Here is a 20,069-nt window from a genome sequence, read left to right as displayed (position 1 = left end):
TAGATGTTATGTTCCCTTTTACAGCTGCAACTTAAGCTTTGGGCATATTGTTTTTCTTTGGACAGTAAAAAAAGAAAAAAAGAACAGCTTTGTGGGTAAACAATGTGGTCGGGACCGTGGTTTTCACATTTGTTCTTTCCAGTTGCACAAGTGTCATGGATTAATTTCAACATCCATCACATCTTCTTTGAGCAGAAAGGACAGTTTTATACATCACCCAGTTCTCCTAAAATATCAAGATTGCATTTTCACAAAACACCACGTAAAGAAAAACTCATACAGTGGTGCTTATAATATCCAACTCAACGCTCACACAGTAAAAGCTGTTTCTTCTGAAACCACACCAGCCTGTAACCAAACAGGCTCACACTGTCATATGAACATTCCCTCAATCCCTAACCATGTGCTAGCCAAAACATATAGTGAAAACACATGTTCTGGCAGTATAGGATGTAGAGAAAAATTAATGTTGCAGGTGGGTAGGTAACCATGATGACTATATATGGCCCATTTTAGCTGGGGCAATCCCAAATTTTTGGCTTCTAGCATTCCAGCTGCTTACTGAAAAATCATTTGGGTTTTTAAGAAGCTGGAAAATTTCTGAGTTGCACATCTTAGTCACAAATCTAAGCAGAGAGTGCTCCCCTAGAAGCCCTGCTTCATGTCCCATCAATCAGTAATACTTATTGATCACATACCAAGTGTTTGGGAGAGTACCCTAGAATTTAAAGATACGATTCCCCCCACAAGAAGTTTACGGTCTAGCTGGGGAGGCAGACATAACATAATTTTTCAGAAGTATATAGTCAGTCAAGGTATATCTTGAACAGACAGGCAGGCTTTTGATTCCAAATAAACGTACTCTGACGAGCCATTTCTAAATGAGGTGAAACAGATTCAAAAGGAAAACCAAACCATCTTTTAAATATAAGGAGCCACCTTAAAATCTCCCTTTTATGTTGACTTTCAAATAATTTGAAATGCTAACACAGCTCCAAAGCCACAAAAAGACCTTCTGAGACTGAAGACCAGGCTCCAGCCAAGAAACTTGAGGCCAAGTTATAAGACTGTGAAGAAATTTCTTTCATAGTGGCCAAACTGAAAGACTTGTGGCAGTTAATGCTTAATCTGTGTGTAAAGGGTCACTGTGGAATTTTTCTTTTAAATCTCCTGACAATGTTTGCAGAATATTTAATCACTTGATTTGCATTTCAAAAAAGGTTCTTATTGTGTTCCCTTATTGATTTTATTGTTTTATTACCTCCATTAAATAACTGCTAGACAAAATATTTTGAGAACATATCATGACCGTCACACTCTATGGGCTAAACGAAAGACCCAGGATGAGATGGACAGAAACTTTTAAGCTGTTTCAACCCCTCTCATATCTATCTTTAAGAAACTAAAATTCATCTCATCTCATGCAGAGAAAGACTCCTTTCAAATGCACATGCTAAAAGGCTTAATGGGTCATGGCTAGAAGGCACCAAATGCATGTCTAGTACCTGAGAGGTTTTCTTGGTTGAATATTGTCACTTTGTTGTCACCTTGTTAAGCCAGGAGGCACCAATTCAGAGGAGAGCTGCATGGAAATGGAGATCGGTTGGATGGAGCCTCTCCACCTCTTCCTCTTCCACTCCATCAAACTTTCTTCCATGTGGATAGAGCTATGCTTCTCTAGCATATCTTCAACTCTCCCCTCCTCTTTGCTCTCCACAGAGTGCAAACTTTCATTATTATTATGGTATTTATTAAGTGCTTGCTATGCTCTTATTATGTTAAATGCTTACTGATCTAAGTGCTGGGGTGGATACAAGTTAATCAGGTCAGATACAGTCCCTGTACTACCTGGGGCTCACAGTCTATGTAGGAGGGAGGACAGGCTAATTGAATCCCCATTTTACGGATGAAGAAAATGAGACCTTCTTCTCATGTCATCCCCCTCTGAAGAGGGAACCCGGTTGTCCCACACCTTCTTAACATAAAACTCTGCCTCTACATAAGAAGCAATATCCTAATGGTAATGGTATCTAAATCCCAGAGATAATGTTTTGATTAGACCTTGTCTATTTGTTGGGTCCTACTTTTATTGAAAGATGCTGGTGTTGACTAAGTTGTAATTGCATTTATTAAGTGCTTACTGTGTGAAGACCATGGTACTAGGATCTGGGAAAAAAAATATGGTGAGAGTTTGAGACATGGTCCCTAGCCATCCACCAGGTGCTCACAATCTAAATGCATTGATTCCCCATTCCACCCAGTGTCCACTTAGATTTTGGTACCTCAAGGGGTAATGTTATTTTTTATTTGTTTTGTCTAAAACCTTTTTCAGCGATATATTGACAAAGGAAGCAGGACGTATACATGGACCCCCGTCAATGGCACAGATTACAGGTAACTTTCTGTTCAAATTTTGTACTTATGAGAAATGTGCTTGATTTGGGGATCCTATTGGCAATTGAGGAAATCTGTTTCCCCAAAAGAATCCATTTTAAACACACTTCATTAGTCATGCCTAGTGCCTTCTCATATAGATCATCAGAGATTCTCTTTCAAATTTAAAAATCTTCCAATAATTTTTTCAAGGTATTCATTCATTCATTCAATAATATTTATTGAGCGCTTACTATGTGCAGAGCACAGTACTAAGCGCTTGGAAGTACAATTTGGCAACAGATAAAGACAATCCCTCCCCATGGACAGGCTTACAGTCTGACTGACATCCTCCAGAAGTCAACCCCATGGCTTCCTCTCAGAGGACTCTGCATAATAATAATAATAATGATAATGATGATGATGTTTAAGTCCTTATTATGAGCCAAGCTCTTGGCTAAACTTTGAGACAGGAATATTATAATCAGTAATCAGATTGGAGTCAGCCCCTGTCCCACAGTCTAGGCTGGAGGGGTTCAGGGCTGGGGCGATCAACTATTTAATCCCCATCTGACAGATTAAGAAACCGCAGCACAGAAAAATTAAGCGATTGTCAGAGCTGAGATTAATGATATGATGATATTTCTTAAGCTTTTACTATCTTAAGTGTTTACTAGGTGCCAAGCACTGTTCTAAATGCTGGGATAGATACAAGGTAATGAGGTTGTCCAATGTGGGGCTTACAGCTTAATCTCCATTTTACAGATGAGGGAACAGAGGCACAGAGAAGTTGTGACTTGCCTAAAGTCACACAGCTGAAAAGTGGCAGAGCCGGGATTAGAACCCATGGCCTCCGACTCCCAAGCCCGCGCTCTTTCTACTAAGCCACGCTGCTTCTCTTTAGAGCCCAGGTCTCTTCAGTCCTAATCTGTGTTCTTTCCACTACCTCGCACTGTTCCTCCAAGAAGCCTGAAGGTTTTTGCACAGCAGAGCTGGTATAGTCATTAGAAACACCCTAGGGGAACATTTCTTATGATCTTTAGAAGGGCTTGGCCTTGGTTGCATTGTTTCTGGCCAGAGCTACAGCTTTTCCTCATTCTCCCCTGCTTCCTAAACATGGCCTTCTTTTCCTGCGATCAGAAGCTGTGGCAATAGAGAGAGATCTTAGAAGATCTTTGAGAATGCCATGCCCTTTCTTCACTCATCTAGGGAAGAGGAAGGAGCTGAATCAAAGACTGAGAAAGTTGCAAGCACACAGTCTTTCTGTACCATAATACGTTACTAGGCTATCATTCGCATATAGGGCATTTTCCATTGCACCCTCAATCAGGATAGGATAGTATTTCACTGTCAGAACCAATATCTTTAACTATAAAAACTTCTTTATTTAGAAAAGCGAAGAGCAAACTAATGGTCTTTACCTCTTAGGCTGATAGTTTTAAGTAAGAGAAGCAAAATTGAGGTTGAAAGTGATAAGCAGAGGAAAACTTCTTTTGTCTTATTTCATTTTTGAATAGAGCTGATATGTTACTTCTGTTCCATTCCAATTTTCCAACCTGACATTTTTCATACTGCTCCAGTCCCTTCGCTTTCTCACAGATAGTTTATTTTGGGGGCAATATTACTTGAAATTTTCCATTTTTCACAGTCAAGGCATTGACTAAGATTTTTTTCCCCCATACCATTCAATTGAGAAAGGTCTGAAATCACTTGGCAACCACAAATAAAATGTTTCCTCTATCCCCACAACTTGTAATAATCACATCTGTTTTGGAGGATTATCTTGCCATATATACATTTTATTTAGAAGAATTATTTTGACAGTTAAAATGTGAAACAGATTTTAATTTGGAAATATGACTTTGGATCATAAACATCAAATCTGCATAGAACAAATTTTAAAATTTTATCAATTAATCCATTGTATTTATTGAGCGCTTGCTCTGTGCCAAATACATTAATAAGCAATAGGAGCATATAGGCCAGTTACACATCAGCCTTGCGTTCAAGGATCTTACAATCTAGCAGGGCTAAATATATAAGATATTGTAATTTTTAAGCAAATATAATCCATATTTTATAAATAACATCACTATCAAAACTCCTTCCTTAGCCACTAATGCTAAGGAAATTCGGTGTCTTATTTTGTTACAATTCCCAGAAGCCAGAAAGCATTTGTTTAAATTTATGCAGATGTGGACTTTTTAAAAAAGAGAAGAGTAGGGGTTTCTTTTGCAATTACTTTATCAGCTAATCCATTGAAGAACAGCATTTAGAATTCATGCCTCAATTAATGGACAGCTTACTCTCTCAACTACTAAAGTTTAATACTGCTGACACAGTAAGGTTTTTTGTTCTGGGGGGTATTTTTTTTGTAAATTTGGCACTGACAATTTGGTTGCCATTCCTATAAATAGCAAGTAGTAGTTGTAACAGTTATTTATTAAGTGCTTACTCTGTACAGAGCACCAAACTAAGTGCTGGGGAAGAGCAGACTGGTAGGAATTCAACATGGATTCCATCCATCAATGGACTCACCACTTATGAGAACTGCAGAGCTGCTGTATGTTTTCCCAATACATTTCCTATGACCAGTGAGAAGGTGCCTTCAAGAGATACATCAGCAAGTATTTATTGGAAAAAAACCCACTCAAAACTTAATCAGTTTCTCTTGGGCCTTCATTGGAGTCCTTTGAGCTCTAATTGAAATTGGAAGGGTCACCCTGTAGCAACCTCTTAAAAATAATGCTATAGATTGTAATTAGTTTATGTTAGTAATAAGGCTAATGGCAAGTGAAACTGTACTAATTTTCCTAAAGAGGAATTGGGGGAAGACTAATATGAAATATTCAGAATTCCCCACTATATTTTTCATAAATGCCAAGTGAATTGCTAAAGGTCAGCTGGCTTCCAGATTAACTGTGCTGCTTATATGCATTTTAATTTCTGCTGCTAGTCTCTTGGAATTCATGTTTATAATGGAGGTGGAAAATTTCATTAAATCCACATAACATTTTATTTCAGTGACCTTTCTCCTAGGTTGTGGAAAATTTACAGAGTGATATAGTGAATGACATTTAGTATGGAGATCATTTGGATCTCTTATGCTGCACAATTGCCCTGTAATGATTATGGGAAAGAGATACTGGGCAACCTTGCTGCACTTACTTGGGTTTGTAGGACTTTCCTGGAATGGGCCTTTTTCATTATGGAAGTTCCATGTCCCCACACCTGAGGGACTTGGATTCAGGAACTTTGCAACTATCCTCTGGGTTCTCCCATCCCTGGGAGAGGCAGAAGCAACAATGTTCTCTGCTGAATTCCCTCTGAACCTGCATTGCTGGACTTTTCCTGGCATTGCAGATCTCGAGGTACACAAGAGATTATTTGGAGGGATATGATAGAGTTGCAGTGCTTGGGAGGTGAGGGGTACTATCTAATAATAATGATAGTAATGTTGATATTTGTTAAGCACTTACTATGTGCAGAGCACTGTTTTAAGCTCTGGAGTAGATACAGGGTAATCAGATTGTCCCTTGTTAGGCTCACAGTCTTAATCCCCATTTTACAGATGACGTAACTGAGGCACAGAGAAATTAAATGACTTGCCCACAGTCACACAGCTAAGCGGCAGAGCCGGGATTTGAACCCATCAACTCTGACTCCCAAGCCCATGCTCTTTCCACTGAGCTACGCTGCTTGTCTAGCAGCGATCATAGCAGCGATCTAGCAATCATTGGTCTGTACTGAGCACCTACTGTGTGCAGAGCTATGTACTAAGTGCTTGGAAGAGGATGTCCAACGCAAAAGACATGGATCCTGACCTCTAGTGGATTTATAATCTACTGGGGGAGACAGGCAGGTTTAAATTACTTACCAAGGGTGGGAAGCGTGGGAAAGAAAAAAGAAATAGTATGAAGAACCACAAATATTTCGGGATGAAATAGATGAATAAATATATAGAAACACCGAAGATTGGTATAAATGCCTTAACACACCCACGTATGTACGCAAATATGTATTTTAATCGATCGTCCAAGTGCCACTCTTAATGAAGAGCCAGACAACAAAAGACTTAATGTTAAAGTCCACATTTAGTTGCTTTTTTTTTGCAGCATTTTAACAAATTCACATTTTGACTAAGTATCCTGCTGTTGAAAAAATTGAGGATGAAACTACTGACTAATGCAGTCAGTCCTCAGAGAGCGCAGAGGTTATGTTCTTGGTGAACTCCTGGTTAAGAAAGGCTGTATCCTGATACTCATGGCTTCCAATCACACAACCTTTTCTCCAGACATTTCACTGTGTTGTATCCAGGCAGATGCACGGTACCATACATATGCACACTCTCTATAATGGGAAAACAGAAATTCTAGGAAAACTAACTGTACTTGGCATTATATGTCAGAAACCATTTTTCTCTTAATAATTTGAATGAGAAATTCACACCCACACATACTAGAAAATGAATGAACTTTATGGTAACATTTCTTTTCTGAGGGACAGGCTGGCTGGAATGGGTAGTGGCTCATTAACTGCTAAAGTGAAGTTCTCTGGTAAAACATTTCAACATGATTTACGTTCAAATCATTTGGTTCATATTAATGAGGAAGTCTCCAGTTGCAACAGTTTATTGGTGGATAATGAAGATAAATGGAAGAATTTATTGTAAGCATCTATCACCTCCACCTTTGTACCAGCCACCTCATCGGCCAGCTGAGTATTTGAGATGTGCTCTCTGACAGCCGTAAGAAACCAAGGGGACATTAAGCTGGAGCAACAAATAGAAGCCCAAACTTAGACATTTTAAACAGGGATGAATAGGCATTCCTGCAGAATCCCTATGACAGGAAGTTTCGTAGGGACCTTGAAGAACTCTACTGATACCCAAATCTGAGAGGGTGGGTATCATAGGTACAGTTCAGTAAGGATTATTTGCTACCTTGATTCCATGCCTCACCGGCAGAGTGATCCTCCAAACAGACAACATACTACAACCTTCTGCCATCCCCATTTTTAAATATATTAAAATATTTTTGTGTCCTTTATAGACACAATCAATTTTTTCTGTTTCTAAACTGTCAAAAATTACAGATGGCTAGCAATCCTATAACAGTTTCCTCCTAATTGCATTCATCACAGTAATATGAAAGTCATAGATTGGAACCGTCCTGCCTTGTGAAAGTGCAGAATCTCCCTCAACCATGTTGGGGCTCTTCAGCAATGTGAGTACTAGAAATTGTTCGATTAGGTTGCATGGTGCAGCCAGAAAATGAGAATAGGAGGCAGGAGGCCCAGGCTCTAGTCCATCCTTTGTCACTGGCCTACTGTATGACCTTAGGCAAGTTACTTAACTCTCTGGACCTCAGTTTCCTCATCTGTAAAATGGGGTTGTTAGATTGTGAGTCCTGTGGAGTACAGAGATTTGTCTTATCTGAAACTCTCATCTACCCCAGAGCTTAATATACTCCATATATCATAATGCAATATTGAATTACATTAGCCAAGGCATCTTAAATCATTTCATCTTTAACTGACCTTGACAAAGATTTTGTCAAGTAGTGTTTCTCTCTAGATGGTAAAATAATGGCATAGAAGCTGACCTATGAATCCTCCATTTATTCAACAGATCTCTTTATTGCTTTTTTTATGCTTCTCTCATTTCTTTTTCAGTTTGGCTTTGGTATTACCAACCTACAGTTTTTACTATATAAAAGCCAAACTTGAAGAGACCATAACTCAGGCTAAATGTAAGTAACTTTAAAGAAACATTAGGGTTGGGTTGCTATTATTTCATTTTAGATTTTGAAGATACATTGCGTTAATGAAGCATTTATGAAATACCGAAAGCTTTCCCATTTCAGTGGACGTTCAAACCCAATCTCTGGCAATGATTCTAACTCATCCCAGACATGTAAGGAACAAGAAATATTCTATGGAGATGGAATATGAGCAGGTTTCCTGATTTCCTTTCCCTACCCTTTCCTGCCTTGCAATGTGCTTATAGAATCATTGCCCTGGTAAATCATGCTTGTGGTCATTTGAAGGGTCCAGCTAACTGGTATTCAGTGTATCATCTGCGAAACAATTTGATATACTGTATTGTAGACCATCTTTCTGCACTGGGCAATAGTTATAGCACGTGGTAAAATTGCCCATGATTGCTGAATATTCACACATTAGTGACCACTGACTTTATTTTGCGAACTGAGTTTTTCTGTCCAGCTTTCTAAATTATAAGTAAGTTTATGACTCTAATAAGAAGTTTTCTATTTTAGGAGCTTCTAAGTGATATATAATCATATTTTTCTCATAGATATTTTTTGAAGTTTTGTTGTGATGACTATTAATGAGCTTCAATGGGGCGACATATCCTTTTAACCCAACTCAGTTGTCTGTTTTCCAATTTGAATGTCTTCTGTTAGGGATGAGGTGAACCCAAAGTGTCTACAAATCTCTTAGAAAGCAAACCACAGGTTTTTTTTTGTTGTTGTTGGTTTGTTTGTTTTGTTCTCTTTTTACCCACTCCTGGAATCAGCAGCCTGATCTGTATTTTTTGGTCACTGGTTGGTTCGGTACATTATGTTCCTATGGCTATCATGTTCCCCAGGATTACTTGATGGTTATTAGATATGGCAGTCTTTTAACAACTGACAATTTTGCATGAATTATTTCTTAAAATGACAAATGGAGGGGGCAATCACTGGGCTTTTAATGAGTGATAAATGTTCTATTTATAATCTAGTGTTGCTGATGTTACACCTGCATAAACAGACCCTTGAAATAACCACAGCATATAGAGGACATTTTAGCTGTAACTGACAAAACATCCTTCCAACCTTCAAAGGTGTTTGTCTTCTTTCCTAGACTTTGACTGTACACAAATGAACCTTTGATCTAGTCACAATATTTTTATTCAAGAAGCTCATTGAATAAAATATTGTTTGTGATCCTTTTTGCTTTACCCTCTTTTTTTTGTTTCCCTGCTTTCTCTTTCTGATGGATTTTCACAGCCAAAAAGGGAAAAATGAAGGGCAAGTATCTTCTTGTTGCTCAATTTCCTTCTAAGTGTACATGAAAATTTTCACTTCTATTTCCATTCCTACTGGATACTTTCCTCAGTATTTTTCACTGACTAGGTAGTCCAGGGTCATCAGATTCCATCATAGCGAACCAGGGAAAAAGATATGCTGTGTGTTTTCATGTATAACCTGTCACATTAAACTCCTAAGCATCTAACCCTTATGTGTTTCATCCTACCCTTGGAGGCTTTCAGTGTATAAAAAAACTTTCAGGATCCTAGAATTTAGGTCCAGTGAAAGTGCCATTTTAAAAGTGAAACCTGTAGACCTTAACACTAGATGTATGCTGGTGATACCTTTGTATCTCCAATTCTGTTGGCACCCAGTATAGCTTTTCTTAGGAACTACACTTAGAATTACTTGTAATTGTTGGAAAAAGCATAAAGGCCTACCCTAAGCCAGGGAGATGTTGAAAATGTAAGAGTGTGTGACAATCAATCATGCCAGGTATTATCTCTTCATCATTCTGCAGTCAATCACTGTTTAATCCTGATCTCAACTGACACCAGATGGCCTAGCTAACTTTGACTGTTCACCTCTGCAGATTCGGAGACGCTGAAGCTGGACCACTTTGGCGAAACCGGCTATACTCTGCTAGCACCGAGGTTGGTCTATGTTCATTTGGGGCAATTATAATGATGGAATATGATAAGCCATTAATGTGATGTTCCAAGCACGTAGTAGCCACAGGTTTACAATCAGATCAGATGCAGTCTATGGAGGAAGGAGAGCCAGTATCTTCTCATCTTACCCCCATTTTACAGATGAGGAACCTGAGGCCTGGAGAAATGAAGTGACTACCACAATCAGTATTTGGGCAAGGGTGGGATGAGAAATAATTGATAATGTTTTGAGTACAATGAAAGTTGCTCATGCAGGAATAAGAGCAACAAGAAACAGAGCAAACATTTTCCCAAAGTCGATAAATTTATTTTTGATACAGCATAGTACCCACTGTTCTATCTTCTATTTCATTCTGTTCTCCAATATAGCTTTTTATACATTCATCCTCCATTTTTTTTCCTCACAAAAAGGCTCATTTCATTTACCTCATTTGTAAGAAAGAATATAGGTGAATTAAATTTCTAGCTAGTACATCAATATATTACTTATATAATGTATGTAGTTATCATTATTTAATAAGCAGTGTGGCCTAGAGGAAAGAGCATGAGAGTCAAGGGACCTGGGATCTATTCCTAGTTCTTCCAAGTGTCGTCTGTGCAAGTCACTTAACTTCTCTGTGCCTCGGTTACCTCATCTTTAAAATGGGGATTATGGTTGTGGATTTCTCTTACTGTGCTATATACTATATACCTTGCATATTGTTATTTGCTAAATTAAGGTTATTCTAAAAACATTGGAAAACCTTGTAAAATGTCACATTTTAGGTATTTGTCTTTAAGCAAAATGCTCATACTTTACAAATGATTAAGACCCAAGACATTTCAAAGATGAGAGTAATGTGCTGTAACTATTGACAAGCAAAAGCTGAAACTTTGGTGTTCCTTTATGATTTTTACTTCTGCCATTTTAGCAACATGAAACAATTTGTTTTTGATAGGAAAAAGCATTTAGCATTAATCTAAGTACTGTTAAGTATGATAAGAAGTGCCATAAAATGGTAGATTGCCTTTTTGAGGGCAAGATAAATACATCAGAACTAGAAAACCTGAAATGCTATCAAAGATCGCTGCTACTGAATATGGTATATTTGAAACTCCTTGAGAAGCACAAGTAGTTGAACTCCAAGAGAAATCTCTAAGCCAGTGCTTAAAGCTTGAATGAGACTTGGTAAGGCAACTCTTATGAGGAAAGCACTTTACTGACATGCATAAATAGAACAGAAAATTCTTATACTATCATTCAGTTGATGTTTTCATAACGTCAGAAACTTGAAATGGGGAAAAAAACTAAGTCTATTAAAGGGTTCAATATGCCAGTTTCATAAAATGGCTTATAAGTTGTATGGTCACACTACATTCGTGAAAGGAATTATTCAGTCAGGTTTTTATTTTGACAATTACTGAGTGACTGTTGTATGTATTTTGTGCTACATATCTGTCTGGCTGCATGAGAGACATAAACTTAACAAGGGTTTCTGTTGTTTTTTAGAGAATACTGTAATGAACTAAAATTATCAGATAACAACACTGAATTTCTTTTAAATTTCAATGAGTTTATTGATCGAAAAACGCCAAACAATCCATCATGTAAGTATTTTCCTTCATTTGCTGTTATTGCTTCAGTAGGAAAAAATCCCAAATTATGACATCTTTGTCAGAATAATTATTTCAGCATTTCATTATTTGTCATGTGTATTTCTTTACTGATTTCTCAAGTGGAGCTTTCTCTACAAACCAAATCACTTACATTTACTTTTTAAACTGCATCCCCCATACTGAGTCAATAAACCCGGTATATTTGTTAAACATTTCGAGCATTTCCTTTCATTCTAATACCTGACTAGCAGTGGCAAAATATGAAATGAAAACAATGTCTCACAACCATTTGTCCACCCAAATCTATTATAACTTGATTTGTTTAAATTATATTTTCAACTTCTTCCTCTTCTGATCCTTCATCTATGGTGCCCTTGCCAGGGAATTTTAGAAAGAAAGAAAGAAAGAAAGAAAGAAAGAAAGAAGGAAAGAAAGAAAGAAAGAAAGAAAGAAAGAAAGAAAGAAAGAAAGAAAGAAAGAAAGAAAGAAAGGAAAAAAGAAAGAAAGAAAGGGAAAAAGAAAGATAGAAAGGAAAAAAGAAAGATAGAAAGTAAAGCTTCTTATCATTTTAATACTTGCCAAATACCAAGGTCAGTGTCAGCAAAACTGGAACAACAAAAAGGACATCATATAGATCCAGACTATTAATGTCTCCATTGTTTCTGACCTTCTTTTATACTGATCCTGTTGACTATGTGTCCTCAACCATGTGCTTTAGTATTTTTCCATTTTCAGAAATCAAATGTATGGCCTTTATCCCAAGTTTTTTGAAAAAAAAAAAGACATTTAGTACTTGGGCTGAGAATTGTGTATGCTGACTCCAAAAGGGGATTATTCTGTTAATTTGGGAATAACCAAGAAATTTCTGCACTAGTAATATTTAGAAGAAATTATATGAGGCTGGTGTTTAGGGCCAGGTTACCAATTAGGCAAGTCAGGTAACTGGGCCACTGTTGCCTCTTTCTTCTTTCTGCCTCTGCTTCCTGGTTGTTCTTTGTTCAACTGCTTTCCATCTTTCATCTAGTGTCTTGTGCCAATCCTGCTGAGATATTTCTCTTAAACAGTTTTCACTATGAAAGTCACTGGGCTAAAAGGTATGACATGGGCAAAATCATGTAAAAATGTGAGGGAGATTATTCAAGGCAAGGAAGAAGAAAGGAAAACCCAAATTACTGTGGGTTTCACTGTAGGAATTTTCAGTGCTAATGCAACAAAATAAATCACCTATTGCACTTTTAAAGAAAACACTCATTTTGGGCATGGAGCATGTGTGCTAATTCTGTTGCATTGTACTCTCTCAAGCACTTAATAGAGTGCTCTACCCAAAGCAAGCAGTCAATAAATACTATTGATTGATTGATATCTCATTTTGTTCTGCACCCTGGAGTAGACCCAAAGAGTTAATCGCTCAAAACAAGATGAGAAAGGACACTCCTGTTTGTATTAGATTTTAAATGGATCACTGAAGGTGATGAATAGACCAAAGAAAGTACTATCACCAAAAATAAGTTCAACTAATATGTTTACCAGAAGGTAACAGTTTTGGATATAACATTCATCATCTTGCAGAAATTAATTTTAGCAATTATAAAGCATATTAGCCATACGCCAATATATACAATATGTTCATAGAGAAGGTCAGTCTCTTCTATTATCTTGGCATTCATTTAGACTGTGTTTCTAGGGCAGGCTCATCTTGATGATAGTATTTTCTTTACATTTGGTTTGTTTCAAAAAAAAAAAAAAGTAGAAAGAGTGGGCTCATTTCTCATTATTAAAACCTATTCAGGAAAATGGTTTGAAAGATGGGTTCCAGAATGTGTTAAGAAGGTAACAACAAAGAATAACATGTCTACCTAGGCCAGTTTTCATGTCTTTGAATAGCTTTTCTCTGGCTCAGTTCACTCCCACTGCACACATTTAAATCAGTAGGGGCAATAGTGCCTTATTATCTAAGCTCGAGGGACTCTTGAAGCAGTCTGGGAAAAGGAACAGAATTAATCAATGCAACCAAGCCACTGGCCAATGACTTCTTTCCATGACAACTCTCCACAGATCCACTTACTGGAAAGGATGGGGCCCTTTAACTGGAAGGTTATGGGAAAGTGACATTTTAGGGAGAGAGATTTAAGGATAGATAGTCCCAAGCAAGTGTTCAGGGATTCCAAATTATCTTCTATGGCCCCTCATATTATTGCATTCTATCTATCCTGGTTACTGCCCCTTCCTTTATTCTCTACCTCCTCTTTAAAAAGTAACCAGGAAGTCAACAACAGGTAAGATGTGAGGTTTTGTTATTTGTAAGGATATGTGAACTGCTAGGAAATAGTTATCCATTATATGTTTAAAGCAGTACTAGTCATCTTTACCTTCTCGTCGTGCCCATCTGATTAGGTACTACAGTTTGAATATTCATCATCAATATGAATTTAGTTATAGTCATGAATCAGTGATCAATAAAAGTGTGAATTTAAATTTTATTTTGCCATATTAAAACATTTATCGGGCTTACTTTACAATTGGCATAGAATTCTCATAATATAGTTTATCATTGAGGCACATTCTTTGTCCTAATTAAATGTCTACAAAATTGCTTTTACCCCAAATGCTGTATGATTTAGAATGAATGTCTACATTAAATTGTATTCTTTGAGTCAGTATTACAAATGGAAAATTTTCTGTCATGTTTTATTGGCTAAGAAGGAAACTTTATTACATGGAGCTCTACCCTATTTTTTTTTACATAACTAAACTTTAAATCCACTTAGTGTTAGAGTGGTATACACTCGATGTGGAGAGTGAGCATGAAACACTGTCAGGCTAAGGGGAGTGTTTAGATTTACATTATAAATTGTAGTGGTATTTGCCTTGCAAATAGTTTCATCTTTAAATGAGCATATTTGAATAAAGACATGCTTGAGTGACCAGATTGATTAAAATAAATGCAAAATAGCTAGTATGGACACAGTTTTGCCACAGAGACAGTTTAAATTGCTTTAATTAAAGCTCTAGTTTGAAGCCCTGCATATTTATTCCTGGCAGGACTAAAGAGAAAGAGATTTTGCTGGTCATTCCCTCATGGCTCATTCAGAGGGCCAGCTTCATGCCCACAAAATAGAAGGTTAGGGCCAATAGCCACTAAACACAGAATTCCCATTTTTGACAATAAGCAGTTTTGAAGCATGAAGAGAGTGAAAGGGACATGCAATTTTGCTGGTTGCAACTTTACTTACTGTGTTTTTTTTTTTCTCTTTATCTTACCTACATCTAGAGCATTATTTCATTCATCCCCTGGTTCAAATATATGTGCATGTTTGTACCAGTTACTGGGCAAACTGCATTTTCAACATTTGGGGAGGTAAAGCCAAAATGAGCTTTGATAAATCAAATGTTATGCCTCCTTTGCAAATTTAGAATTGTGGAGGAAAAAGAGAACAGAAAGAGGAAAATCAACTTAAACAGGACTGGAAAACATTAGGGAAAGCTCAATGGGGTTATGATGAATTGACTTTCTGCATATATTATGTACTTATTAGATAACAATGTAGTCCCTTGAGTATCCAGAATTAAAGCAAACCCATCGTCTCTTGTGAGGCATTTTTGAATATTGGTTTATCAATCTGTAAAATAGGCCTCAAATCTGAGAAATGTGTTAGCATCTATCCAAAACTACAGAATTGCATGGCAGTAGTGACTATTAATAGCATTATTTGTAATACATTTTATAGGGAAATATTCAGTTACAGTTAATATATCTATAGACAGTTTATTTGTAGAACGTGGGACATTTGCAAAATAGTATTTCTAAAATTTAGGTAACCCCCTTATGCTTTTCACTAGTACTGAGTGCCATTAGCCATTTCATTATTAAGCATTTAATAAAGTACTTTACTCACAATAAATGCTCAATAAATGTTATTGAATGAATTATTAACATTATTATTAAGTCTGTGGTCTTAGTTATATGTGTGGGTTTTTTTTTTTTTCATTTGTCAGGTAATGTTGACATGGTCAATAGAGTATTATTGGATGCAGGGTTTACAAGTGAACTTGTCCAGAATTACTGGAGCAAGCAAAACCCGTAAGTGTTATTCTTTTATAGTGTTTCTCATCATTGGATCCCACTCACAATAAGCTGAGAAATTCCCTCATTCATTGTAAGTTTAGGTTTTCAAAACTAAAATGAAGGAAATACTGAATGTTCTTGAAACTTTTAGGTATATTTATAGTCTTAGTCTTGACCAAATAAATGTCTGCTATTGAAACTCTAAAAAAAGTTTAATTTTCTTCTCCCCACTGTTTGCCACAGAGATGGAGTGTTAGCGCGTTTTGTTGTGACTGATGGAGGAATTACCAGAGTGTTCCCCAAAGAGTAAGTAATGATAGCTCTGAGATCATTTCCCCACCTACCTGTTCTGCCCTCCACCCCCTACATTTGAGAGAGTAGGAGGAAAGAATGCAAAAAACGTAAGTAGTTGATGTTACCCATGCAGAGTGGAGTACTACTGAAGCTCTCTGCTCTGAGTTACTTCAGGGGAGGTAGAGAACACAGAGATCAGATCCAGGCTCAAAGGCTTCAATATCCTCCCACCATTATAAAATTGGAAACTCCTTGAGAGCAGGGATTTTTGGGCAACTTCTGTTTAGAAGGGAGAGCTATCATGTAAGCTGACATGATTCCTGTCCTAAAAGATATGGGTTCTAATCTCAGCTTTGCCGCTTGTCTGCTGTGGGACCTTGGGCAAGTCATTTAAATTCTCTGTGCCTCAGTACCTTATCTGTAAAATGGGGATTAAGTGTGTGAGTTCCATGTGGGACAGGGACTACATCCGACCTGATTAACTTGTATCTACCCCAGTGCTTAGAACAGTGTTTGGAACAAAGTAAGTGCTTAACAAGTACGATAATTACCATTATTATTATTATTAAGTGGCTTGTTTGCAATCTATTGTTACCATTATCTGCCTAGCCCTGATATAGATTGTTATCCCCCTGAACTTCCCCAAGCACTTTGTACAGAGCTCTGCGACAATAAGTGGTCAATAAATACTACTTATTGGTATTGGACAAAGACTGTATCTGATCCATTATGTTTAGGTCCATCCTATCACAGTACAAGGAACTTATTAAGCACTTAATAAATACCACAGTTGTGTAGATGAAGATCAGAAATGGATAGTCACACTTCACTATTTTGACATTTTACTACTTAGGGCTGGAGCCGAATGGTTTGAAAATCCTGAAACATATGAAGATAGCTTCTATAAGAGGAGCTTGGACAATGACAACTATATTTTCACTGCTCCTTATATTAACAGTAAGCCAATTTTCAATTGCATGATGCTTAAAAATTTGCTTTCTTAGCAAGCCAAATGTTTTATATCTACTGAAACTTTGTTCTAAGCTTAGAAAAGATATTTAAATGTAGATGAATTTTTAATTAGAATATCCACAAGCAAATACTTTGCTGTCATCATAAATTGCAAATGGTCCATATTGGGTGGAATTTCAAGGTCATTTGCTGTCAAAGTAGGAGCAAAGTGTTCCCTTCATAGTTAGCCCAATCCGCTGTTGGAGACAGAGAACACCACTGATTTCTCCAAGAATCCTGATGCCACTGCTGGAGACATTACAATGGGCTAAGTGGGTAATTGACCAGAACCACTGTGGCATTTCTTATGATTTGCTGCTTTTATGTTTTACCTTTTAATTGAAGTTCTTGGTGCTGTTGTAGCCCCTGCCTGAAGTCATTTATACTGACAGGGTGAACACTAGATGAGCCAAAATGTTGGGCCCTGACCTAACTCATCTCATCCTAAGACTGTGTAGCATAAATTACAGGGCCACAAGCTCAGAACTGTGTTGTGAGAGTATTTGAGATAATGCTTGAAGACTGCGGGGTTTAGCAATCCTGGGTTAAAACAAGCAGTCAATATACCAATGTATATTTGGTATATGTATACCAAATAAGGCACCAGACCATAGAATTGTAGCCAAGATGCTTCCTGGAAGGTGTCACATGGAAACCGGGACTCAAATTACCCAGATACAAATAAATCCCCAGAATTTAGACTTCTTGGTAGTCTCACTCTCTGTTGCAACCTTCACAGTTGGGGTCCTGAGGAAACAACTTGCTTCCCTAAGTTCTATATTAGGGGACTGGTAATTCCAAAATGGAAATTAATTCTAGCAATTATAGTTTACCCCGTAACTAATAACTGGAGGGTTCTTTTTTTTCCCCAATCAGAATCTGGATCCAGCAGCTATGAGTCCGGTATTATGGTAAGCAGAGCTGTAGAAATATCTATTAATGGAAAACTTCTTAAGCCTGCAGGTAAGAGTTAGTGTACTTGGTTTGTTCTTTATTGTTGTGATTTGTACTGGGGACTAGGCAAGGCAAACCCTGGGACTGTGTAGAACACAGAAAAGTTTAAGTTCTCCATCCAAATCAGCCCCCAGAGCCACTAGTTCTAAGTGCTTGGTTTTGGCCAGGGGGAGGGGGGAGGAAGGTTAGGATTAAGGTCAAAGCTTCTGGACCAAAACAGTTCCTCTCCTCAAATGCATAGCCCATCTCTCACAAACTGATGGACCTGCAGTGGGTGTCTTTGTCTCTAGTCCTATATTTCTCTAAGAATGTTTTTGGGGTTATACAAGGCTATCTAGAACCTTCAAGGCTACTAACACCAACAGTCTTATGGTCTATGACCTAAAGACATTAAGCAAAGGCCATCTGTCAGTTGTATTGTTACTCTCCCAAGTGCTTAGTTCAGTGAGTGCTCTGTGCACAGTAAGCATTCAGTAAACACTACGGATTGATTATATTAACCTATGTGAGGGATTTCCAAGGTTGCTTCTTTTTAAAAGGAAAATGGCACTTGAGTAGAAATTTATATATCAAAAATATCGTCACTGCTTTATGTAGTGCCCATAGACTCACTGCATCTGGAAGCCTTGGAAGAGTGGGCAGAGATTCATCCTGGGGCCAATTATCTAACTAGTTAAGAAGCAGCACGGCCTAGTAGATAGAGCCCGGGCCTGGGAGTCAGAAGGACCTGGGTTCTTATCCCAGCTCTGCCACGTGTTTGCTGTGATCTTGGGCAAGTCATTTCACTTTTCTGTGCCTCAGTTACCTCATCTGTAAAATGGGAATTAAGACTGTGAGCGCATGTGGGACATGGACTGTGTCCAATTAATTAACTTGTATCTACACAGTGCCTGGCATATAGTGAGTGTTTGAATACTATAAAAAAGTTGTTTTGTTTTTAGAAAGTGGTTTTTGACCTATCTTAAGTAGAGACATTTAGATGTTTGCTTTCATTTTTTAGTCGTTGGAATTAAAATTGACTTCAAAAAATGGGCAGAAAATTTCACCAGAGATGCAACCAGAAACCCAGTAAGTAGGTGTTTTTTTTTTTTTTTTCGGAGATTGTGATGTGATATGTCAATTTGAAAAACCTCTGAGCTAATCCACACTCAATGAGTGCAGATTAGTCTCTAACTCAAAAATCTGCTCAGGAAGCAGATACTGATTGACCAAGCCAGCCAGTAGAGTCTAAGTGAAGAACCAGGTCCTAGTAGAATAAAAATAACCTATATGGCATGATGTCATACTTTAAGATCTTTTAGTGAAGGTGTAATGTAAAAATCAATCTATAGGCAGGTACGATGGAAATTTGATTTATCCATTCAAGAAGAAGTCTATCATGGATGCTTTATTTCACGGTTTGCTTTTTTTTAATGGTAGATTAATTTTCAATCAAACAACACTATTGCTGTGAATTAAAGAGCCTACCTTCTTGACTTCTGAAAATAAATCTCATATTTAATTTCTTTCCAGTGCACAGGTCAAATTTGTGACTGTAAACAAAACAGTGAGGTAAGAGCAATTTTGAGATTCAAATTTTTGTTGTTTTTTTTTCTTTTTTTTTTAGATTTTGCTCCTAGTTTTTCCTACATATCCCCTTCTCTGGCCAAGGATGTGAGGAAGAAAGCTGGGGCAGAATATAGTGGGAATTGAAGCAATTCTTTCCCAAGCCTTCACTGTCTGCCCCCCAAACCATCCTGCCCCCTCTTAGCCCCATGCCTTTGGGCAGAGCTGCTTCTACAGTGGCAGAATCAACCTCTAAGATTAAATTTAATATAAAGAAAAAAATGCTATACAATAAAAGACTTGAAGTGGGATCCTCCTCCCTCTGATTTCAACTGTGAGCTCCATGTGGGAGAGGGAGTGTGTCAACTGGATTATCTTTATCAGTTCCAATGTTTATTACAGTGTTGGCACATAGCAAGTGTTGAACAGGTATCATTAGAAAAAAAAAAAAGTCAAGGGAATTGGTAATCCATTCAGTTGCATTTATTGAGTGCCTACTCTGTGCAGAGTACTGTACTAAGTGTG

General features: G+C 37.5%; 1 protein-coding gene across 5 annotated transcripts in view; it reads left to right on the top strand.

Annotated features, from left to right (window-relative positions):
- Positions 1-20,069, top strand: part of CACNA2D1 (calcium voltage-gated channel auxiliary subunit alpha2delta 1) — a 439,415-nt gene that overhangs the window by 389,486 nt on the left and 29,860 nt on the right. For 3 of the 5 annotated variants that reach the window (XM_029077601.2, XM_029077599.2, XM_007670953.4), the window contains 11 exons: positions 2,333-2,394; positions 8,047-8,123; positions 9,387-9,407; positions 10,000-10,060; positions 11,568-11,665; positions 15,671-15,755; positions 15,984-16,046; positions 16,888-16,991; positions 17,922-18,008; positions 19,000-19,067; positions 19,512-19,550. In XM_029077601.2, the coding sequence (XP_028933434.1) occupies positions 2,333-2,394; positions 8,047-8,123; positions 9,387-9,407; positions 10,000-10,060; positions 11,568-11,665; positions 15,671-15,755; positions 15,984-16,046; positions 16,888-16,991; positions 17,922-18,008; positions 19,000-19,067; positions 19,512-19,550 (765 nt within the window). The remainder of the gene's footprint in view (positions 1-2,332; positions 2,395-8,046; positions 8,124-9,386; positions 9,408-9,999; positions 10,061-11,567; positions 11,666-15,670; positions 15,756-15,983; positions 16,047-16,887; positions 16,992-17,921; positions 18,009-18,999; positions 19,068-19,511; positions 19,551-20,069) is intronic. The other 2 variants (XM_029077600.2, XM_007670954.4) reach the window with 1 other exon arrangement.

Source organism: Ornithorhynchus anatinus, chromosome 13 (assembly GCF_004115215.2).
Source record: "Ornithorhynchus anatinus isolate Pmale09 chromosome 13, mOrnAna1.pri.v4, whole genome shotgun sequence".
In the NCBI taxonomy this organism is placed as follows: Eukaryota; Metazoa; Chordata; class Mammalia; order Monotremata; family Ornithorhynchidae; genus Ornithorhynchus; species Ornithorhynchus anatinus.
Note: the sequence above shows the minus strand (reverse complement) of the source record. Positions and strands in the feature narration are given on the sequence as shown.